We start from the raw sequence: 25443 nt of genomic DNA, 5'->3' as shown, positions 1-25443 counted from the left end.
TGCCTCTTGTTTTAAGCGCATTTTACCAAAACTGAGCATGTATAAAAAAGAACCGAGACCAATTAAGCTAAACTGAGACCAATACAAAAACTATTAAAATGAAAGAACGCCGACTGGGACCAAATGAACCACTGAACTTTAACCAGGGATAACCTTGCTTGGATCTTCTTGGGATCGACTTATCAGTGGAGCACAACCTTTGCCGTTTTTGCTTGTTGCTCGGACATTTTTGATCGCATAAAAACTAAACAAATACCAAATTCTTGCTTTTTGTTATTTCTTTTTATGGCATCAAGTACAAAATTGTCACACTTTTAGATTTGACCTGAGATGGCCACGAAGTGGATTCTAATTTTTTGAGTCCTTCCCCTGTAAACCAGGGATCGGCAACCTTTTGGAGAGTTGGGCCAAACAGCTATGTGGTGTCATGGCAGAGGGCAAAACAGCTTTTGCTGCAGTGATGGTGGAAGCCCATGATATTGAATATATAATTGAATTTCTGGGTGTTTAGAGAAAACAAGGATTCAATATAATTATATTTAAACAATACCCTTATTTTTGACTACTGGAATTATATTAAAGAAATGAAACATAAATACAATTTAAAATAAAAATCTATATTTTGATAAAAAAAAGGAAAGTGGGAGAAATAAATACTAATTATTTAAGGTGACACATTTGTTTTTGCTTATTTTGTGATATTTTTTCTATATCAGGTTAAATATTTGTGGATGACAGGACAATCTTGTTCTCAAATTACTTTTAGTATACTTCATTTAGGAAAAAAATTGCTCACAAGCATTCGTGCGTCCAAACAATGACATCATCAGTTTTGATTTATTCATAATATTTCTATATTTTCAAATTGGTAATATATATTTCTTGTAGAAATGAAATTTCGATTTCAAAGATTTATTACATTGCAAATCAATTAATTCCAACTGAGATTCCTTTGGTACTTCCTCCACGTCTGTTTCGTAAGGTATGCCAAATATTTTTTATTTTATCTTTAATCATTATTTGAAGTTCAGAACACTTAAAACATCAAATACAATACAAACAGTACTTTTACCATAATGAATTAAATTAAAATATTGTAAAATAAAAGTTGCAGGTAAAATCCTCAATAAAAAGATAAATGTGTTAGATTAAAAAAAAAAATCTCAATACCATAATTTCATTCTTTATAAGGGTAATGATCCTAGTGGGAAGGGAGGCTCTGTGGCCTCTCGAGGAATATATTACTCTCTGGACCTTTGAAAGGATTGTCTTAATCTACATTCTGTTGAGATAGTTGGCTACCGTTCAGACCAACCGATCTCTTTTGGAGAAGAAATCTCCGTAATTTTCTGCGACGATCGCATTCACCGCAGAAATTAACAGGGAAATAGTTGGTGCTCTGATGTTTCTATAGCCTCCTTATCGAAGGAGCATAAAACAGAATCAGAAGCCGATTTATTTGTAAAAATGGACGAATTGGTCACAGACTACCAAATAATTGATATAAGTTCTCTCTTTTTGGATTTGTATACCTATATTTGCATGATTGTCCTTGATAAGATGGTGGACCCGACAAAATTCCCTTGCAGGTCGATATGAACCACGGGCTCGGAATTACCCATATCTGCTGTAAATATTTCCCCATGACTGTTTTTCATACATACAGATGGACAAACTTTGCTTTCTTAATATAGATTATAGCCTCTTATGTGTTAGATTTTTATAAAATTAAATTATTTTAATCTTACATTTTGCATGTTTCATATCTGTAAAAATGTTAATTGATTTGTAATAAACATATTAGAAAGAACAACTCATTTGACTTAAAAGCACAAACTATTAAATAAAATTAAATAAACAATCAAACAAAAATTTAGCCTTGAGGCTTGAATGGGAGTTGAATCTTTAAATGTTGCGTTTTTAAAAATCATGTCAAATAATAGTTCCTGGTCAACGTGAAGGAAATAATTATTTTATAACTAAATTATGTTGCTTCATTAGGACAACCTACACTCATGGTTGAGTGTAGGATGTCCTAATGAATTGTAGACATAGCCTTAGTAATCCAGTGGCGTTTGCAGGATTATATATATAGGGGGCTTGTTTTTTTAATTTTTGAAAGTGAGTAACCTGGGTTTGTCGTCGAAAATATAAATAACAAATAAATGGTTTGAAAGACATTTAAGACATTTTATCAAAATTAAATTAATTGAATGTAATCTCCTGATTTTTATTGGTACGTTTTATGAAAATCGATTAATTGCTTCAATTTCTAATATACAAAAAACGATTTGTCACTTCAGTTTCATAATTTGTAAATTCCAAAATTATTTGAATAAAAACTCATCCGTTTTCTAAGCACTTTTTCAAATATAATGTAATTGTCTCTTTAAAGCTTGTCAATGAAAAGTTATTTAAAAATAAAATAATAAAAAAAAAATTCGCTCTGCATTAAAATACCAAAGTTTCAATTTATTCCGTGAATGGGTAATGTGGCTCTTATCCATCCGACATTATTTTCAAAACATTAACTTTGAATGTTTAAAATCCTTATGAAACGAAAATTAAAGTCTCTCTGATTTATAAAACCTATTTTATTGCCTTTAGAAAATGATTTTTCCAGAAAAAAAAAAGATTACATCTTTTATCTAAACAAATATCTACTCTGCACAGGGCCTCTATTTTTAAAATTCAAGTTCCCTCCCACATAATTTTACAAGAAAATTACGCATGAATACCATTTGTGTAAACTCTTCAATAATATTGATAATTTGTTCAAAAACTGACGCTGTGAAATAAGTAATTACAAAGGTAAAAGGTTAACAAGATTCAGTTTTAATCAATCACTGAGATAATACGTGACAAATGGCAGGAATGTGTTTATAACTAATTTTCCTTAGAGCTAGATATTTAACCTTGCTACTCATACGAAATTTCACAAGAATCTGTAATTCCATTATTGATTAGATATGAGTTGATACTTCTCTCAGGTAGATAAATTTGATTCATTTATTACAGTATCACTAGAAGGATTTGGATTTTTGATTTACTTACATCTTATTGAACTAATCAAAATATTTTAACAATTAAAAATAAGATTTTTCAAATGATCAGTAAAGACATATTTATCTCTGCGATAATATTCTTCCATCAATAGAAACATTTCAAGATTGTAGAGGTGGAAAAAAGACTCTATACATCAATTCGAGTCTCAAGTCTTTGCTCAGAAGTTCAAGTCCTTGAATATTTTGACAGAGTCCAGTTCGAGCCATCTAATTAGATTCACTGAAATAATTGAAATGACCGTGAAGATATTTTTTCATGAGAAATATGTTATAAATAAATATCTTCACATGTACAGGGTGGTCCAGATAAATTGAGAAAATATTAAAAGCCATATTACGAACAAACTAGAAGGGGTCAAACCATAATTTTTGTACTAAATAAAAGCTACATTTGATGAAATTCAATGATATATAATGAGATCCGCCTCTTTTGATAACATTGGCCACATGGTGACAAAACCTTTGAAAGGCCTTGTCGACCTCGTGCAGATCCGGCATTGCCATAGTATTGGTTACAGTTATGCACTTTTAGTTTACATTTTCTGGATTGATGGAGTAGCACAATGAAGAAATTAGACCTTCCAACAAGGCAGTGTACCCCCACAAGGCCAAAAAAAGTTTAGGATGTTGTTGATTTTTCAACATTTTTTTCATAAAAATTTAATTTTTTGAGAATAGTTATGAATTTTTGAAATTTATTTGGGAAAAAATTAATATTTTAAAAATTTTCGAGAAAAAAACAGGCCAGCTAAGAAACACACCGGATTTATATGTATAATGACATTTATCTTCCTTACGTCATTCTTCCTGGCGGGGTAGAAAAAATGATGACTGATATACTTTGTCTCCAAGTATCTTGGGAACGACCAGGTATTGTACCTATTGCTGGTGGATTTTTGGCCTCAAAATCCTAAACAGGCCTGAGAGGATTATGAATTTTTGTGGAACTAATTTGGTTCCTTAAATAAGTTCGAACTCGGTCTTACAAAAGACATTTCAACAGTGCATTTCATACACAGTGGTATATTTTCCGATGCCAATTCTGATTCCAGAAAAAACACCTGATTCTGAGTAATCGCCCAATCACTACTATTTACCAATGTTTCACTACTATGATATACGAGATGATAACTTCATATCATTTTGGAAAACACCATAAAAATGTTGAAGCCCGGTCGTATACATCGTTTACCTATAAATTCGGCCTATATGCGTCTTATAAAAAAAATGAATTTAGATTGGTATTATTTTAACATGGGTCTAACCGATTCTATATATGACTTATTGATGATGTCATCTATGTTTTAAAATTGTAAACATTGACCTTCAATTGAAGTTAAAGACTTTGCATAAATCCTATTTGTACAACTCATAAATCGAGCGGATAGGGGAGAAAATCGATCCTTAGATTGCGGCTGAAAAAAAAGGGTCAATATAGTGAGATCGAAAAAATCGGTCTGTAATATGCAAACTATTAAATTTTGGTCCACTGTCTGGGATCGCGGCCTGGACCGATAAAAAACACTTAAGACTGAACCGAAAAAAAGTTTGGTCTTGGACCAAGTATCTACACACATGGATTTCAGTATAATAATTTCTCCCGAACGTGTTGTCCACTGAGCTATGTCGCTCCATTGGTTAAGCCACTTCTTCATTACCTTGGTAACTAGTGAGAAAAATCGCGTGTACTTGGGGGATTTAAAAAAAAAAGACGAAAATCAACTTAGTAACACTTATAATTTGATTAATGTTTTGGAAAGGAGCAGCTTAGTTATCATGATGTTTCATTAAATCAGCTACAAACAGCTGTGGTGATGGAGGAGGGGGGAGAAGGAAATAAACGAGGACATTGGCAAGAGTTAATCCAATGTTGGCCCTCAATTATACTCTGGGTCCAACCAGGATTGACAATTATAACTCCGCAACAAATCATCAAGGTTACTCTCTGTCTTTTATGAGCACACACGGATGTTCAATCAGGTTTAGAATATAATTGAATGTAGTAGAAAATGAAGTTTAAAACTCAGGAGTTAAATAATTCTGACAAAAGCTTAAGAAAAGAAAATTCAGTGTTCACATAACCAATTCCAAAAAAACGGACAAATTAAATATTACAACGGATTTTCATCACTATTGATAACCTTCGAGAGTTCTAGACGATAAACCGTGGGCCCGAGTTGGAAATTACTGATATCGATTACCATAAATAAAAATACAAATGTACCTGTGCACAAAATTCATTTGTTAACAAAGAGAACACTTACTCCCGTCTATGAAGATTTCAAGGACCCATCACATTGAAAGGTAGAGTATATTGTATAAAGATTACACTGATCATGTTCCAAAAATAAAAAAACTGAAATAAACATATGAAAGAAATCATTTAGAAAGTCACAAATAAAATCAATTTGTCAACCTTGGCATTAAAGTATATGTGTATGTAGTTATTCGTATTTTTTATAAAATAAAAGATGCTTAGAATAAATGATAAACACATTGACCATTGAATATAGCATTTTTATGTGACGTCAGACGTCAGTGATGTTGGTGTACGCCATTTTAGGGCTCTAAATAAACAAGTTTTATAAGAATATAAACTATTTTTCATTAATATTAAGGAATAAATTGGACTATTGCAAGATTAGACCATCATATAATTGGGCTTGCAAGAATTTTCAATCTGATGTACTCTACCAACTGCTGGGCAAGAAAACAAGATCTTGAAGAAATTATCACTATTACCCTCCGTTTTTCAGTAGCACACTCATACATACCTACTTATATAATTTTATCAATTCATATGTGTTCCCTCCTCAAGAATGAAAGAAGAAGAATAAATGTTTGAGGAAAAAAATATATTTTGGGATGACTGAGTACTTTAGTCTTTCTAGCGTTTACTAATAAAAACAAACAAAATTTATTTTAACATACCAGCTTCTATATTTAATTCAAATCTCAACATACTCTTACACTGAAAACTGAATTATGATATACATACATGGTGGGGCAGCAAAACGTGGGCTCGAGATATGGATTTAGAAATACATACATAGATAATTTTATATTTTCAATAATTGACAAAAAAATAATGTTAACAAAACATGTAGACAAGGTTTTTGCAAAACTTTTTTTACTCTATATGACCACCTTCATTATCAATCATAGCCTTTACACGTCGCCTCAAAGCCATGCTGGTGTTAATGGCAAACTCCCCTGACAAGTTGTACCCTGCAGCCACTATGCAGGCCTGATTAAGCCCAAATTTAGGTGTGAGGTTCTGTTGGTTTTCCTCTCCAAAGTGCCCCTATAGAAAAGACCAGTGGGTTCAAATCTGGTGATGAAAGGGACCATATCTCTTTAGACCAGAATCGAGCCATGATATCTGTGCAGAACTTTTTGCACTTGGTGAACGTGTGAGAACGGGACGCCGTCCTGAGTCCATATTTAGTTACCCTCTGGGTAGTTGGTCTTCAGCCATGGCAGGATGTTGTACCTAAGTATCTTATAGTAGGGCTCTGGGCTGATTTTATGTCCAGTATTGAAAAAAACGGAGGCATCTTCTGTCCATCAGAGGGCCATTGTTTGGACCGGATATTCGGATTGGTAAGCACCTTGGACCTCTTCTTTTTTTCCTGCAAGCCAGATGTCGTTACAGCGGTTGTGGAATTGATCAACTGTGATATGTTCTTGTCCGAGAAAATTTCCACAATTGACGCATTTGTCTTGATCCATGTGAGGATTCTCTTGCGCCTATCGATCCTCTGGCTTTCATGCCTCTATCAGAAGGTGGCCATTGTAAAAGAAAATAATCCTAAGATTGTTCCTAATCGATACAAAAAAAAATTATACAAATCTGGCCATTTCATGAGTAATTTTAGGACTTATTCTAATATCAATGTTTATTATTGACATTATTATATCAAACTATGAACCCCTAAGATGGCTTCGCCTTCAATTATGATGCAATTTATGACGTTAGTGAAAAGCTTCATCTCAGATATGAATCATTAAGGATTCGTACATAGCTCTTAAGAACAATATTTTTGAAGATTGCAATTCCTTTAATCTATTAAATGCAGTGAGAAAAAAGTATAATTTATTACTTTGCAAAAAAAACTAGGATTGGATTGCAGTCTGGAAAACAGATCGAACTAAGATCATTATAATTTTTGTAAGACTGAACTAACATTTTGTTTGGACCGGTCTATGCCAAAAAAAATCGCCTCTTTTATCTTTTTGTTGTGCAAAAGCAGTACTTCAATACTTGCACGAAATTCACAAAGCTTGCACTTCTACAGATGCATTTGTGCTTAAAGTTTTGCGCCTTGTGTTTTAAATGATTCCAAATTAAATTTTTATAAGTTTTTCAAAATCTCTCAATTCTAAATATACAAGGTCGTCATCAATTTTCTGTTAAGTTAAGCAACTATTTTCATCTACGGACTGTAATTGACGTCATAACATAGCAAATGTCTAAAACAAAATAATGATTTTAACATAAAGCTACATGATCCAATAAGATAATTAAAGGGGAGAGTACTGAATTGGGTCTTGAATATCGGATTTTGGATTGAGGTGCACAATCTACCAGGATCTATAGGATGACCTACAGAATGTTTTTTAAAGAATACTTTTTCCATCATCTACAGGATTTAGAGTTAGTTTTCTTCTTTCTTTTTTTTAAATAAGGTTGAAGAAACAATTTTTCTCAATCCTCGTTGATCAAAACTCAAACTATTCGAGTATGAAAAGAATTAAAAATGTTTTTTTTTTCTTCTCCAGAATCTATTTGTAATTACAATACTTCAAGATATGTGTAATTATTAAATGATAATTAAACCTGTTGCGGGATTCTTTACGCTTTTAGAATATGAACTTTTTTTGGTGTATTTTTTCTTGAGCCTTTAACTGAATTTATTTGAAATGTTTATCAAAATTATTTAATGCATTTTAAATAAAAATGTATTTTGGATCCATATTTACTAAGTAAAGTGTTTTTGTCTTTTTTCATAATTTGATCGAGATGTGCGACCTAAATATGACCTCGTAGGACAATACAATTTTGCATAGGTCATTTTCATACATTTTGCAATTTCGCAATTCGAAAAAAGTTGATAAACAAACTGCTTAAATGTAAGTTCCTTTTTCTTTTTGAAAAAGGAATGAGAAATAAATTCAGTTGAAATAAAGATATTTAAATCGCAACATTGGTGACCATTATTAGTCATGCAACCTAAAAACTCTCCTTCTGTTGATCAATACCAAGCGGGCAATGCCTATCAGATCAAACAAAAATATGTAACAGAAGAGGTTAGCAACTTAAATCTTGCGGTAGCAGAACTAAGTTTTCCTAAATTATCAGACACAGATCCAGGAAATGTGTCTTGGAGAATCGAACTGAATTTTCTGATCAGACAAATTAATCAAAACCAAACCAAATAAACTGTTCAATTTCCATTTTAATGCACTTGTTTCAAAAACTAAATTACCCTAGGTTGCAACGGAGATATACATACATAGAGAAAAGACAAAAAAATGTGTCACCTATGATTCTTCTTTCCTCGGTTCACAGTTTAAAACTACAGTTTGTACCAAAATGTTTGTACAGATCCGTCTAAAAACATCACTTTATACCGAACAGGGGAAATATTCGATCTCAGACCAAATCTCAACAATAAAAAAAATACTTGGTCTGCATTTATTATTTTTTTCTTAACTATATTTATAAATCAAAGTTGGCCTGGATGTTTGTCGACGCCTCATTTTTTAATATTCGCTAGCTACTTTAGAACTCTGTGACTACTTAATCTACAAAATAACAATGTTGCAACGAGCGTGCATGACTTTAAACTAGCATGTTATATTTAAAAAATAGAGAAAAGAAGGAAATATCTTCATAGATATCCACGATGGATTGATAAGATTGGATTGACGAAATAAAATTTTCTCGTTCAACTGAACTTTAAAAGAAGGGATTCCCTCATTTTGCTCTGAGTAACAAGGACTCTAAATGGTTTGTCGAATGACAGTTATCCAAAAGGATATTTCGCAGAGGGGCCATTCAGGACAATTAGCCGAAAAATTATTTTTAATATATTGGTACAATATACTTTTGCATATTTTATTTCAATGATAATGATAAATATGTATTGTTCATATGTCATATAGGTAAATTAATTAGTATAATTTAAATTATATTCATTAATGATCAATATATAAGCACGACACAGTATCAACTGATTCGAATGTAATTCGAGTATTTACCTAAAACTGTTGAAGGCCTGAAATCTTCCCATGGAGTTGACTCTAACCATACGTACCACAATTAACTAAATTAGTTAATTACATGAAGTGTGCATAAAGTTTTAGAGCCATTTCTTTAGTTAATAAAAAACTAACATTAATTAATTTACCTATAAACCATACGAGGGTGGTATGAAAAGTCTCACACCTAACGAGACATTTTTCTGAATTTTGGCATTTATTTTCAACATAGTCTCATTGTATCTCCACACACTTCTCCCAGTGATACTCCCATCTCTGTAACCCGTACAAATAGTAATCGGGGTTTTTTTCTGCAAAATAATTGTTCACGAAGGTTATTGCTTCTTCATTTGACGAAAATCTGTCTTCAGCTTATCAAGTAATGATGTGTAGTATGCTCCTGTAATGGGTTTTCCTTTTTGTAGATATTTAATTAAAATAACTCCATAAAAACAGTTTCCATCACATTCCCAGCCGAACAATATTTTTTGTACAATTCACATAAACACTCATATCCACTCACTCAAACGACTCTGCACGTCCAAAATGCCATTAACTTTGGTGAGTAACTGTCGACAGATGCTAGATGGATGTAACTAGCTTTTAGTTAAGAGTGCTGCCATCTTAAGACTGAAGTCGGAAACTTTGTGACTACATTCGTACATAGCATATGAAAAATATCTATTTATCTTATTATCATTTTAAGTTGAATAAATATATTAAATATCATTTTTCGACCAAATGTCCCGAAAAGTCCTAAGGCTAAATGACCTATGACAAAAATGTTTTCGGCCAATAGTCTGCTCACAGTTTTTGGTAATGAATACTACTGCAGCCGTTTTTGGTGTGTACGCACTCACCTTGTGACGCTTTCGCCTTGAGGTGTTTTTGTCTTGTACTGTTTTGTTTTGTGACATTTTTGCCTTGATACTTTTTTTGCCTTGTGTAATATTAGAGAGAATACTAGTTCTTCTTAGTTATGTATATATTTACCTTGAATTTGTACTGTTGGCTGCTAAATATATTTCTGGCCTAGGCTATACTAAGTGTTGCCACGTGCAATTTGACATTTCCTTTCGTAAGTTTGACATTTTTGTAGCATAATCGTACTCAGAATGTTTTGATGTACGACCCTCATTTGTGTTGTTTACAGTGACTTGAAAAAATTAATTTGGCAAAAAAATGAAATTAAGTTGTGAACATTTTCGTGCGATCATTTTTCACAACTTTCGACGTGGATTATTACGACAAGAGTGCATTGATGAACTTGAATCTTTGTATGGCAATGAAGCACCATCCTATAGCACTGTGAAAGGCTCGTGTCGATTGGTGTAAAGAAATGTTGAAAAAATACGCTCACGGTGCTTAAAAGACGTTTATAAAATCGTCACAGGTGACGAATCATGGATCTATGCGTATGAGCCCGAAACAAAACAACAATTCACCGTATGGGTCTTCGAAGAGGAGCCAAACCTAACGAAAGTTGTTGGTGGAAGAAGTACTTCGAAGCAAATGGTCGCCTGTTTCTTCCGCAAAACTGGTAATGTGGCGACTGCTCCGCTTGAGCATCGTAGGACGGTCAATTCTGAGCGGTACATCACAAAATATGCATAAGATTTAAACACACAACACTGCAAGATAATTTACGCCTGAGGCACAGAGAGGGAAGCACAAGTAAAAGGTCAAAGCGAGCACATCAAAATCTATGATTGTGATAACTCATAAGTTAATTAAGTATGTTGATATATAATATAAATATATCATATTCACAAATGCATGTAGACTTGCATAGGTCCCCATCTTAATCTTGATCTATAACTCTAGTACAATCCTTGATATAAATAGAGATTTTAATATCTCTTCATGGTATTTTGATAAAGAAATCGACTGCATATGAATGCTAATGATTCTTTTAATTAATTAATTAAGGTTTGAAGAATTTTTATCGTCCAGCTTATTTAGCTTTTTGTTTCTAATTTCTCAAAGCTGGAATACAACGGTAAAAATTCAAGTAAAAAAATATATAACTAATAAGAAGTAGTATTCTGTTCATTATTATCCAAGGCAAACAACCTCCTGACACGGTCAAATCCATGATATTCTCATTGTCAGTTATACTTCGAATGCTAATAATTTGATTCTAAAACATCTTTAAATATCTTAACACAAGACATTAGTCCCATAAATATTGTATATTTATAAGTCTTGTGGTATGGGTTTTTGGAATTTTGAATTATTTTTTAGAATTTCCTGTAAAACGGTTATAATTTTTAAATACATGCTAAAATAAAAATAGACTTGAAATGAGAAGTTTCATTTGTTATTTTACAACGATATTTTTCAATTGCAATGATTTTTAAATTGTGTAATCAACTTGGTTTTGACCAAATGAATGTGGTTTGTTTAGGAGGTGCCCCATGGTGGAAGTTTGTAGAATACTGTAGCCGGTGAGAGCTAGATTAGGCTTTGATTGCCATGGCAGCCAGTTAAATCACTTCTGGCTAGTAGTCTCATGGTTAAGGTACATGCCCAAAGAGTATCCCAACTCAAAACGTCCACACTATTCATACTTAACAATAAAATAATGCGTATGTTTTTGCTTCATAAACCAAGGGCACATTGCCCATTCATTATTAATAATTATACCATGGCAGGTTGGAATTTCCTGTGGAAGGTTACCTTTTAGAAGTACATATAGCCAATTTTTCTTTCACCAACCTGGCAATACTGTACCCAACATTAATTGCAACACTGGATCAGACTAAAGCATTACAATCAGACCAAAGGACTCAGCCGAATGAGCAAACTGACCAAAAAATCTGCAACAACAACAAAGATATAAGGTCTTCATCTACAGCTATTGCATTGACTGATATATAGTTGTTATTCTCCCATGATTCATGATTTAAAATGGTTATTTTTCTTATAATATAATAGCTGTTAAATATTTTGTGTATCTTAAATGACTAAATTAAAAATGTATTTTTTTTAAATAAATATAAAGTTCAAAAAGAACCGAAGTTACTTTTTAGATATTAAATAATTTAGTAAATTCTACACTATAAACTTCAATAATATTATTAGGATATAATACATTTAAATAATTAATTATAATTAAATGTGGTAAGTAATCAAGAAATGTGTTGCACAATTTCATCCATACTTACAATTTTTTTGTTTGGGTTCACCGGGAGCTTTTGTTTGTGTTTTATCTTAGAATGTTCAAACAAAGTTGGTATTGCGAATGCCACCGTCCTTCTAGAGACTTCCGCAGAACAGTGATTCTTCAAAGTGAGCCTAAAGCGAATAATTTAAGTATTAATAATTAAAATATGAAGACCAGTGGCATCGCTACAAAAACAACTCATTAATTTAATTTTCACAACCCTGGCGTTATAAAAAAAATAGTTGATGATATTACTGGGCAAACTCTTGCGTCTTTGGTGGAGTCCAACCTCGTTTGATGGCATTGATCCACAACTTCCGTTAATTGATGTATTTTAAAAAATTAAACATTTTCTTGGGCGACAGGCCAGGAGACTTTTTACTCTAAGTTTGATTTATTATTACAATACACTGTTACCATTAAGAAAAATATATTGCAAATAATAAGTATTGGCTAATTATGATAAATAATTAATTAAGCCACAATTTAGTATATAAATCGCCTTCAAGACCTTTAAAATATACCTTATGGCAGCTGACAATTTTAAGGCAATTAGCAAAGAGAAGGAAAAAACATGTTCTTCTTCTACTCTTTTCCTCGAGTCCTTTAGATCAATCTTAGTTCTTAATAAAGGTGTCTAGGGAAAGAGCGGTCAAGGGAAAAATAAAGAATTCAATCTAAAAACAAAGAAGACTATGTTCCTAAGATCACCGACCTATAATATAGTGTTATTTTGTGACGTAGTCGTCCTTATTCCTCTCTTTTCAGTAGGGGCGAAACGGCTTGTTCAAACTGGCTGCGTGCCTGGAGGAACATGTAGTAGCTTCTAATTTTAAGCCAATTAGAATTGACAACTACTAAATCCTTTCTTCCTTGGCTTGAGTGTTCACTCTTTGCCTAGAGTCCTTTAGTTCTTACTAAGAATTAACTAATAAATATACACACTAAGACAACAAAATCATATAAAACTTGTTTAAAAACAATTATTTATTTAACAACTTTTATTAAAAAAAGACTCACAATTATATATTGAACACTAATCATAATTAATTAATTAATAAGCATTGATATGTTTATATATCTTTTTATATTATATACTTCCTTAAATTCATTCAGTGTGTCCAATACTTGGGGAATGTGTGATATGATAATTATTTAACACATACGAAAAAAAATAGAGTCTTGTAACAAATCAATGCGATTTACAAATAATTAAATATATTTAACAGTAATGATAATATATTATACTGATAAATGGATTGTATATTGAGTTAGAAAACTATTGGAGAGAGAAAAAAATATGGGGGATTATAATTGAATTGAAAAAAAAAATAATATTTTTTTTTAAATTGTAATTTAAAAATCATTATAAAATATAGTTAAGTTATCACATAAACTACCAATTTTAAAAATATTAAATTGTTTTTTGTTAAATATGTAAATTGTGGATGCAAAAATAAGTTTGAGGTCAAATGATTATAACAATTCAACTAAAAGTTAAAAGATCTATTCATAATTGATATATAATTCAACAATAAAATAATATAATGGAACCAATTTAAAACATTTCTAAGGTAACCTACTCTTTGCATATTTCTGAAATCCTACTCGGAAAAAAATATCCCTATGATAGATAAGTCATTTTGATCATAATGCCAGACATATTATATAATATATTTGATGGAATATATAGTATCATTATATTATATTATATATTTATATAAATATTCATTAATATTGCAATTTTTTTGTTGGGTTTCTTATGATAGGCGCATAAACAATTCAGAACAAAATCTTTGAAGACTATAGACAATAATAGAGTATATAAATATTAATATCTAATCTAATTGCATTGAAAGACGTCATATTTTAACCCATAAGGACTTAAGGATCTCTTTTTAGTATTCGAGAGAGAAGAACTCGATGAGAATCTACCTCGAACAAAAGAAGCGGATGAAGTTGAGTAAAAGTTACTCTCATTTAAACTCGCTCTTCGGAATCCCAAGTCATATATATCTACATATTTTCTCTTATTTGTTCCATTTTGGTGCGAAGCACCATCTCCAGTAGAGCTCTCGTCGACATCATCTTCAGCATCAGAGCTCCGATGTTCTGGATCGAATTTCCCATCAAAATCCAAAATACCGCGAATGATTGGAATTAAATTACCATCCAAGGGTATGTCCTCGTCACCTTTCTTCGAAATAATGTAGGTCCTGTGGTGAGCCATGTTGTCATTTTCCCTCCATGATGATGAAGCGATGCTATCGATAACTTCTTCCGACTTTGCTTGACTCTCTAAGAGAGTTACGGACTCTAATGGTATTTCTGAAACAGGCTGATTAAGAGATATATTTTCAAATAATGAAATAAAGGTACTCGACATTTGAAACTAGATTCTCCCACACAATTCACGATACAATATGATTATAAATTAGTATCAAATTTCTTCGTTTGATAATTTACTTTTTCTTGTCAGAGGATAAAAAAGATCAAAAAAACACTCGTGGAATGGGTAATAGAATCTTCATTTCGAATTATTCATAAATAAAAAAAATAGGAATCCCAGTGATAAAGGTTAAAATAACAACTTGTCAAAAATATATCTGGGATACCTTCTCCACTATGAATTCATGGAATAGGATATAAACTTACAATTTTACTTTGCTTCGGAAAAACCGAATATTGAATTCCACCATTAGCTGGAGTCCACAAATCAGATCTTGTTTTTCTTTTGGCTGAACCAATTCTCTGTTTTATTCGAATTAGGACATCCTTAGATGTACAAGCGGAGGGGCTCTTATTTTCAGGAGACATGATTCGGCATCGAAGTGACTCCCTTTTGTAGATATCTTCTACTTGATACGTTTTGTGGTGTCCAATCACAGTTTTAAAGGATATTTTCCGACACAAAACTACTAATTTGTCCTTTTTCACTAATATCCTTCCCATGATGTTATCTTCATTCTTAACTTTGTTTCGAGAAGTTGTTGGAGCCATGATATTTCTTTAATTTTTTATAATAAATAAATACATACGTCTATAAACTACAGAAAAAAATATGCGAATTATGCTAAGACAAAGTTAACACTGATCACAGTTATTTATTAAGGAGAAGGATGATCAAGACCTTCATACTTTGGAAATCAAATAGATTTTTTATTTAATCTATGAACAAGTTTATCTCAATATATGAAACGAGACATGGATACCGGATATGTATGAGTATATTTGTGTTATGAATGGTTGAGAAATGAGTACTGCTTGTGCTTGCTCTACTCCTTATTATCGGTAATTAGACGAGCATTTTAATTGATGCCACCTATTCTTTAGCAGATACGGATCCGATCTTAACTTTGCCCGCTTTCAGAAGAAAACATGGGATCCCATTGTTTTTATTGGATTCAGGCAGAACTGTGCATCACAGTTTGAATCTTCTAACACTCAAGCCAGAAGTCGCAGTTTCAAATCCTACACAACTAAAGACATTTTTAATTGTGTGTGTGAGTAACATTCACAGCTATAGTACTAGACTCTGGAATCATTTTTTCATGGACTCGGAACTCCAATCATTTGGTCTTGGCATCTTTATCCTTTTTTTTAATAGTTCTCATTTTAATACAGATATTGTTGGAAACAATTACACTTAACTGGATTCCAGTATTTTTCGCAAACATACATTATACATATTGTACAGAGTACAACTTAGCCATTCAAAGGAAATCAGAATTAATTAAGTATTTCCTCTTCATATTTCTTGTCCGTAGGAATAATTAATTAAATTTCCGTGATTTTTAAACTCTGTTCCAATCATAGTTAAATCTATAATTTTGTAATTAATATTTTAACTACTCAAAGCCGTCGTAATCATGCCTTGAATCGGACTCAATTACAGCTCTGGCAATATTATTAATATATATCCTGACACTAAATAACTCCTCTAGTTCCTGGATCTCTAGTTTTAAAGAAATTACAAATCCAATTATTCCAGTACAAATTCATTAATAATTCCAATCCTTTTTATGATGTTTTGGCTAAAATTGAAAAATGAATAGATACCTCAGATTACTTTGTCTCGTAGCCTCCTTAAATTGAAAAACTATGATGGATAGATTGAAAATGAGAACATCGTCGATAAATGATATATAGTTATGCAATTACTTTCGGTTGAATATGAATTATGTAATGAAAAAGTCTGCATAAAACACGTAAGACCACACAAATAAAAATGTATTGCTTTATTAATCATATCTAATAAGTATAAATCCCCTATTTTTTTATCTTCTTTTAATTACAATTAAGCATTTAAGTACAAAAAAAAAAAAAAATACAATAATTGAAGAAAAAAATGTAATTTATAAAACAATTGAAGCCATTGCAAACCTTCGCATTATCCCACACGTACTGAACAAGGCCCCAGCACCACGCCCTGCTCTCCTCACTAGTACAAATAAGTAATTTAATAAATATTACACTCAGGATTATTTTTATAAGTAACAAATTTCAATGAATGATTTTCCTTGCTTTTCTTCCTTTTAATATAAAAATCGTTTTGTAGGCACTTAATAACAAAAAAAAAACAAATTGTTTCAAACATATCAAGTATGTATATATCTATATAGTAATTATAATATTTTAAGTGTGTAGAAAAAAAAAAAAAGTATATTAACACAACAAAATTAATTGATAAAACAGTCTTCGTGAAATGAATAAGAAGAGCTGCTAAACCGCATGGTTTCTGAATCATTTTCTCTACTAATTGTAAAAATAAAAAAAACTTCCAAAGATTTATAAGAATATTAATATACAAAATATCAATTTAAAAAAATAATTTAAATAAACTCTTTCTATAGAAACACAGAGAGATTATCGCATAATTATCATTTCCACACGATAATTGTATAATAAAGAGAAAAATATTTTGGCAATACATTATGTAGGTTTTATAATAATTATTGATTATATATATATATAAATATCATCTTAAAATAAGTTAATATGCAAATTAAAAAATAGAGTCCGATATTTTGTTTTCTTTCCTGCGAGGAGTTAGTTGAGCTCACCCATATTACGAACTAATATTATTATTCATTAAAGTTATGAATCTAAAAATAAAAAAACAAAGAAAAGTAACTAGGTATTTGTAAAAAAAAAATGATTAAATTCAAGAGTGCAGGGATGACGATCCAATCTTCTGCTCCTGCTTCTTCAAATAGTTCGCACTAAGGAGAAGAGTCACACACACACACACTGTTTGTTTTATAATAAAGAAGATGAACAATTTCTTTTTATAATTTTTCTTTCGATGGCACCCAAATAGTATCACCAGACTGTTCTTGAATGACATCCTTCACCTTTTCATAAATCTCTTCAGGAGTGTCCCCTGTAACAATAGCAGTGAAATACTCCCCAAAATCATGTTCCAATTTAAGAGCACGCTCAAAAGTCTTTTTTGCTTGCTCATCCGTCATTCTTTTATTCATTTCTATAACAGACTCAATACTCTTGGGTCGAATGAAAATAGCGATAGGATATAGTTGCGCAACGTGCAGCCGCTTAATTGCATTAGCAGAAACGTCTAAAATACAATGTTTTCTCATTGCTGCAACATCCTGAACAGATTTAACAGAGGTACCGTAGAGATTGTCGTTATATTGACCTGCTTCAATGAACAAATGCGTTTGAATGTCACGCTCCATTTTTTCAACACTAGGCACAAAATGATAGTCTCTCTTATCAACTTCATGCTCTCTTCTTGGTCGAGTAGTATGAGGAACACATGACCCAAAACGATCAGGAAACTCTCGCATTAAATCATCATTTAGTCTATCTTTGAGTGGACCAAGAATAATGACAGGCCGAGTGAATTCCAAATCTATTTCCATAACAGGCTCATAAGTTAATACAGGAAGAAGTGTGTTATTGTTACTTAGAGTAGTCCTTATGTCTTCCCTACCCCTGTCAGGAGGATCTTCTTCATCATCAAGACGATTTAATCGCTCTCTAGACTTCATAAAAGGAAATTTTCTACTGAAAGCAATCTTTTGTCCTTTGCTACGCCGTCCACCACTTAAATGAGTCGAGGAACGATCTAGACTCGTAGAGCTCCGACTACCATGAAACTGAAGTCTTCGATTCTTTTTCCCCTGTTTTCGTTCCCAGCGGATTTTTGATGGTACAATTCCTAAGCCGGCCTCATCTCCATTCGGCAAAACCTTTCGTGCTTGCCACCATTCTTCATCACTCGCGTTAGTTACGTGTAAAATATCACCGTAGCAGAAGCCAAGCCCTCTTGATGGTAAACCATCATCTCTACTAGGATCATAATCAAATAAAGCCCTGACGTACAAGCTACGCTTTGGGCTAGTCCTTACAAGAGTGCCGGTTAATGTCCGTTGCATTTCGTGTAAACGTGCCTCGTATGCGTTGTATAACTCCGGGCGGTACTGAACCCTGAAAAGAAAAAGAAAGAAAAGAGCAATTAGTATTGTAATATAACGACTATAAATCACACAGTCCCAAACCGTAGATGCCAGACCTCAAAGAGTCAATAATAACATTTATCAAAAAACCATCATTAATTAACTTTTTAAAACTTCCCATACATCTGCCAAACTTATGAACATTTCTTAACTACAAGACACTAATAAAAATATTGAATAATAGTACATATTAGACCAGTGGACTTTCACATACTTTAATAAAAAAAATTGAATCGAATTTTTAGAAGGAATCACGACTTTTCCATGCACTTTAGAAAAATATCCGTCGCATTACTAAATATTGTAAGTTAGACGGATAATGAATTAAATGTTGGAATCACATTCAAACTGTTTACATATTGAAAAAGTATGATTGATATTCAAAAAAATATTATTATTATATAAAAGGATAATAAAATATTTAATGGAATTGAAAGGGCTTCATAGATGGTCTCGTCAAGAGAATAATTGAGTTGGTGCATTTCGTAGTTAAATGGTATTTTTGCATGAAATCACTTTTATAGAAAAAAGAAAAGATTTCTATTTTGAATGTTGTAACATATGGACTCATTGCGGTTGAACAGAGAAATGGATTTATTGTAAGTGTTTGAGACGGAGGCCCCTTGTGTTGATGCAGACCTGAAACGAACGAGCCCGGGAGGAACACTTTTAAGTATCCTTGCAGCATGCTCATGAGTAGCACCCATGAGATCCTCCTCATTCACTGCCAGTATTTGATCGCCTCTTCGGAGTTCCCCTCCTCCAACACAGAGATCCGCGGGCGACCCCGCCAGTACGAATGAAATAAAGATCCTTCCACCTTCCGCATCTTCTCCACCCACAATATTGAACCCCAATCCGCCTCCTCTCTCATCCCGCTCCAAAGTAACTTCTCGAGACTCTCTGGGGAAGTGGCGATCATCCGAACGTCGCTTAGCGGAGCTCACATCCGGAGCGCTGCTATAATTCGAATTATTTCCTCCACCGTTTAGCATCTCATGATCCAACAACAACGTCGTTCGCCTTCCAGAGGGTTTTTATATTTCATTAAGTGAGATAAGGGAGAAGTCGAATGCCGAGTTCAAATACACTGCTGCTGCTGCTAAATGTTATCCAATGAAGAGCAGGAGAAACAGCTACTCAACAGCTTCAGAGGGAGCGTCAAACTCAAGAGCAGGCAGAAGGAGGAGTAGTAGCTACTAGCTCCAGAAAGACGCTCATTACAGGAGAAAAAAGAAAAGAGAAAAGAAAAGAGGGAGCGAGAGGAAGGAAAAAGCAGTGATACATACAACCACCAGGTAGAAAAAAATAGAAAAGGAGAAATAGATTGGAAATGAGAGTGAGCTAGAGAGAGCTGATTTGTTCACCTAACAAGAGGAGATAAAATGTAGAGCAATCCCATGTTCTATACAAGTTGCAATTTGTATAAGCACGTTGTACAAGTTGAGTTCCATGAATTAATTACAACATCGGTCAGTTTAATATCCAACTATGCATTTATACTAAGTGCTGTATCACTGTCCTGATTAAAAACTAAAGTCCCGTCCAGTTCAGTCTCGCTCCGTTCACGTTCAGTCATCATGTATATGTCCCTACCAGTAAAAAAACTTATAAATTTCGGTCCTTGATGACGTCACCCAACATTATTTCATCTTTTTTTAATCAGTTCTACTACTGACAGTCCGAAGGTCCTAAGACTAGAATGAACCGAAGTACCGACAAAACACTATCAATAATACTATCATTTCAATCTGATCTATTCAAATGGCATGGTTATTATGTATTTATGAGTAATATAACTGTGGCCATAATGTGCTACAGAATACTTATACCCAAGGTTGTACCCGAAAAATAAGGTTCCTTAAAACAATGGTTTTCAAAGTGGGTCCCTGAGGGGAGACTAGGCACAGGAAAATGGAGAAATGAGGATTACTTTCAGTCTACATGATATACATAGTAAACATGTTTCTTATAAAGGTGGCCTCAGCTAAAAATATATTAGTGTTGTGTGGTCTTGGCATTGTAAAGTTTGGGAAACCCTGGCTTCAGAAATACTATAGTAATCATATTGTAGGCCCCTGACAAGCTTAGTAGCCGACCTGGATCCATGATCTATCCTACGCCTTCCTCTTTTATTTACACCGTCTGGTCCCTAAAAGCACTTTTGCGGATCCATTAGAAGATCCTAGCTATTCAGAACTCAGATACAACTGTATCACCCTGGCGACGTAAAAAAATCATTGGAAAACACAATAATTGTAGAAAAAAACCCTCAGAAAATTGACTTATTAATTAAAGCTAATTTATTTTTTTTAAATATGTTGTTTTATCTTTTTATATTATATATAGGAACAAAAGGACAAGGACCGAGACCGATGAGCAATATATAGCGGTCTCGGTTCAAGAACCGAAACTGCTAGATCCGTAAGGGCACAGCCTTCCTTATATCTATTGTAATAATTACACCATTTATATAAGGATCATCCTTTAAATATTCAACTATTGCAATATCCTAATTCTAAGTACGGCAAATCCTTCATATAAAATTATTCATACCATTCTTTAGCTGTAACTTGTACAATTTTATTGTACAAGTTACAGCTTGTACAAAATCGCAACTTGTACAAAACACTACACTCCCTAATAATTCCCAAGAAGAGGAGGAATTTCCCTCTGTATTCACATATATACGCAGGGTTCCGTGAATAAAAAGTACATCCAGCGGTTATTTTTAACATTTATTTGGCAACTTCAGCAGCTCCATATTATCTTCATAGAACGTACTCCTCAGTCCTCACTACAAAATATGCTATTAATATACTTACATATTGTATAAATACCTTTTATGATGCTCTGGGGAATAAGAAGATTCATTTTGAAAAGCTAATGATGAGTGATGAAAGAATTGTCTAAATCCTCGTGAGCATAGATTTAAAAAAAAAGTATGTGCTGGTAACGACTACAAGATATTATTAGTGCTCTTATTAATTATTTCTCCATATTTTGAATATTCAAACGTATAGAGTCATTGACGTCATAAAGTGCATCATAATTCAAAGTTGATATTTTTACTACATAAATGGACAAATTTCCAATAAATCTCTTTGAAACTCCGTCAAATGGCTTTATGAAGAAATAAAAATTTAACATCTGCATTGAATACTACTTGAACGAACACTAATATTTGAATATAATCAAAGTAATATGTACTAAAAATCCCTAGATTTGTAATTTTTTTTAAATGTTCTTGAACCGATTAGAAACAAAAAAGTAGGATAATTTGAGAAAAATATTTTATTCTTCCCATTGCAATAGTTAATTTTATCTACAATATGGAAATACGATTGTATAACGAAGTAATAACATATTTATTATACATTTTAGTGTCAGATGTATCATAAAACTAGGTAATAAAGGGGTAAAAAATTTATTGACAGTTAGGTTTAAGATCTTTGATTTGCTGGACTCACTTTGACTTTCAATATTTTATTATTTTCCTTAATATTGATGAAAAAACCTCAGAAAATTGACTTATTGATTAAAGCTAATTTATATTTAATAATATATATGTTATTTTCTTTATATATTATTCTTATTAAACATTGGTCGTTAAGGCCCTCAAAATGGACAACAACAACAATACTGACGTAGCGTGAAAACTTTTTTCAGGAGTAAGGAGCACATTATTTTTTATGGCGAGCAGTAGTGTGGTATCTTATTTAGTACTGCAGTCCTGTCCAGCTCAGTCTTGGCCCAGTCGAATTCAGTGCTGCATATTAGCGATGTTTCGTTTGCAAACGTAACGGCTCTTTGAAGCGAAAGACGAAAGTCGGCTCATCCTAAATGATGAATTTATTGCCTTTTTATTATAAATTTTTTTATTCAGGATGAAATTAGAAGCGAAAATGGGAGGATTTTTTCTTGGGGGAGGGGGATTTCTGTCATTCGGGCAAATTATGCAGAAAAGCAAAAAATTTCAAAAAAATCTGAAGAGCTGTTTGGGAGTCAAAAGAGAGCCAGCTGAAAGAGCTGGTTCTAAAAAAAAGAGCCACAATTCCCATCACTACTACATACCATTTATAAAACTTATAAACATCTGTTCTTGATGACATCACTCAATTTTGTTTCTTTACTTTTGTAATCAGTTCCAGACTGACATTACAAAGGACTGACAGCATGTAGGCCTGTTCCCAATGACCGATAGGACCGGTCCTAAGACTGGACTGTAACAAATAAATGAGGACTGCCACAACACTAGTTATTTAGTTCCTCCAAAATGACCGACATCAACAAGGCTGACGTCACGTCAAAAGGTTTTTAATGGTAAGGAGTTCATTAGTTTTTGTAGTGAGGAGGTATTATGTCGTCTATCAAAGTTGAGAACATATATTTTACTTTTTGATTATCACTCACGAGAATTTAGACAATTTTCACATCCCTACTAATGATATATTAGGTTGGGGGAAAAGTAATTTCGTATTTCCCGCCCTTTTTTTTTAACTAAGTATATCTTGTTCATTATTGGTCCCATCGTTTCAAGCGATCTTCCCCCCCCCCCATCTCAATTCTGCCCTCTACTTTGAACAACATGACCGTTTGAAGCTGGCGATCAAACAGAAGTGGCCAGCATTGGTGAAAAGGAGACAACTAGACATCATCAAGACAAAGTCAGATCGCACACATCCTTGATGAAACTCTGGGAGCGAAGCTCTTGTGCATCCACCGTACAGACCTGTCACCAAGTGACGGTCACCTTTTCCTGTCTATGGTCAATGCCCTTGGGCTTACAAAATTGCCGTCAATAGAGGCCTGTGAAAATTAGTTGTCCAATTTTTTTTGCCAATAGGGACAAGGTCTTCTTCGAGGAATGTATTATGAAGATGGATTTTCGTTGGCAACAAGTTCTCGAATAGAATGGGGCATGGCTTAAATCGGATGATTGTAACACTTCTTATAAAGTATTGAAATAAAGCGAGAAATACGAAATTACTTTTTCACCCAACCTATACTTACAGAATGAGCAAAGATATTATTAAATAATATTTCGGATTTTTTTTTTCAAGTTTTTTTTTCGAATTTCGATTATGGCTAGTACGGAAAGGTTGTGTTATGATATGGAAATTACTTGTGCAAAATGGCCTCGTCCTACACAGTCATCTTATGTTGCACATATTTATCAACTTATGAAAAAAGACTAAAATACTTCACTTAGTATAGATAGCCATTAAGAAGACATTTTTAGTTAATTAAATAGTTTTGATTGACATTTTTTAAACCTATTCCACCATGTGGTTGGATTTTTTTGATATATGTAATTATCCTACGGAACAAAAAAAAAGAGAAAAAAGTTATAAAAATTTGACAATCCTCGTATTGAGGGCATCATTTTTTACATTTTCAGAAAGGAAAAATTAAAATTTTCTTACGTTATTCTCTCTTTTTGCTCGAAAGGGTAGCTTTATAAAATAACTTTATTCATATTTTTTATTGGTTGAAATAATATCTATCATATTACATTGATGCAAAATAATGGATCTGCTCTATTTTAATCTTTATTCACGAAATAAAGAAGTTTTGTCTCCTTTCACAGTTGGAAATAGATTTGCTACCTAAAGATGACATCATTTCAAACTAATAAAGCCATCCTTAACCCAATTACTGGAGAAATTCAATAAATAACATAATTCACAAACCTAAACCTCCCCACTTATTTTACAAAGAGTTTAATTGCGTCTCAAAATCGTTGTAATGCTCCTAAAAAGGACACTTTGTTGGGTCTTTTACGAGCTTGAGAGTACCCGAGAATATTATGCTCCAACAAAGTAAGAAAAACAACATTTACCAATACAGGGACCCTAATTATTAAGAGTCTACAAAATTTCAATCACAATGTACACTATGCTTATTCTTCACCAACTAATTTTAGGGTGGGCATTATCTTACTTTAGGGGAGTAAGTTAATAATAGGATGATCTTAAGTTCTTGTGAGGTGCAAAATTTAAATAAATGCCTAAATTTGATTTACGTTGTTCGGGGGGGAGAGGGGTTATCTCTTTCTTAGGTAGGGGAGGTATAAGTTTGGTTAGAGGTCTCCTCTAATATGAAATAGTACTTACTTTTGCATAGGTTTATCAATTGACAATTTTTCCGAATTACCCGTAATAGAATTTCGAAAAAAGTTAAAAAACAAACCGCCCTATTATACAGTCTTTTGAAGTACTTCCATGCTGGGCATTTTGTGGAAGTGCTTTGTTACTTTAACGAAATTTCAAAAGGGATTATGGAGGGAAGTTGCAAGGAAGATGTAAACGGATATTTAAATTAAATATCAAAGATGTATTCAATATTAAATGAAAAAAGAAGTTGTAACGTGGAGTGTAGAATTACGCTCTTCTAAATAAATGAGTTATTTGATCCTATTACTTATCGCACTCTTGATACATTCAATTTGGGTCGCAAGGAAAAC

General features: G+C 32.6%; 2 protein-coding genes across 2 annotated transcripts; both read right to left on the bottom strand.

Moving 5' to 3' along the window:
• Nucleotides 1–13453: 13453 nt before the first annotated feature.
• On the bottom strand, nt 13454–15621 carry LOC121125158 (uncharacterized). Its single transcript, XM_040720293.2, has 2 exons — nt 15151–15621; nt 13454–14833 (listed from the first exon to the last, which is right to left on the bottom strand). Exons 1-2 carry the CDS (start codon nt 15493–15495, stop codon nt 14339–14341), a joined length of 840 nt encoding a protein of 279 aa, XP_040576227.1. The 5' UTR covers nt 15496–15621; the 3' UTR covers nt 13454–14338.
• A 1385-nt stretch (nt 15622–17006) lies between these two features.
• Nucleotides 17007–20168, bottom strand: LOC121125157 (disks large 1 tumor suppressor protein). Its single transcript, XM_040720292.2, has 2 exons — nt 19617–20168; nt 17007–18948 (listed from the first exon to the last, which is right to left on the bottom strand). Exons 1-2 carry the CDS (start codon nt 19970–19972, stop codon nt 17784–17786), a joined length of 1521 nt encoding a protein of 506 aa, XP_040576226.1. The 5' UTR covers nt 19973–20168; the 3' UTR covers nt 17007–17783.
• Between the last annotated feature and the right edge of the window lie 5275 nt (nt 20169–25443).

Source organism: Lepeophtheirus salmonis, chromosome 10 (assembly GCF_016086655.4).
Source record: "Lepeophtheirus salmonis chromosome 10, UVic_Lsal_1.4, whole genome shotgun sequence".
Classification (NCBI taxonomy): domain Eukaryota; kingdom Metazoa; phylum Arthropoda; class Copepoda; order Siphonostomatoida; family Caligidae; genus Lepeophtheirus; species Lepeophtheirus salmonis.
The sequence above is the reverse complement of the archived record's forward strand: the minus strand, read 5'-3'. Positions and strand labels throughout refer to the sequence as shown.

Coding starts and splice junctions, on each gene's coding strand:
- LOC121125157 (XM_040720292.2), bottom strand. CDS start 19,972: ATGCTAAACGGTGGAGGAAATAATTCGAATTATAGCAGCGCTCCGGAT. Junction 18,949..19,616: donor CCCGGGCTCGTTCGTTTCAG/GTCTGCATCAAC, acceptor TTTTCTTTTCAG/GGTTCAGTACCGCCCGGAGT.
- LOC121125158 (XM_040720293.2), bottom strand. CDS start 15,495: ATGGCTCCAACAACTTCTCGAAACAAAGTTAAGAATGAAGATAACATC. Junction 14,834..15,150: donor TTCCGAAGCAAAGTAAAATT/GTAAGTTTATAT, acceptor TCTCTTAATCAG/CCTGTTTCAGAAATACCATT.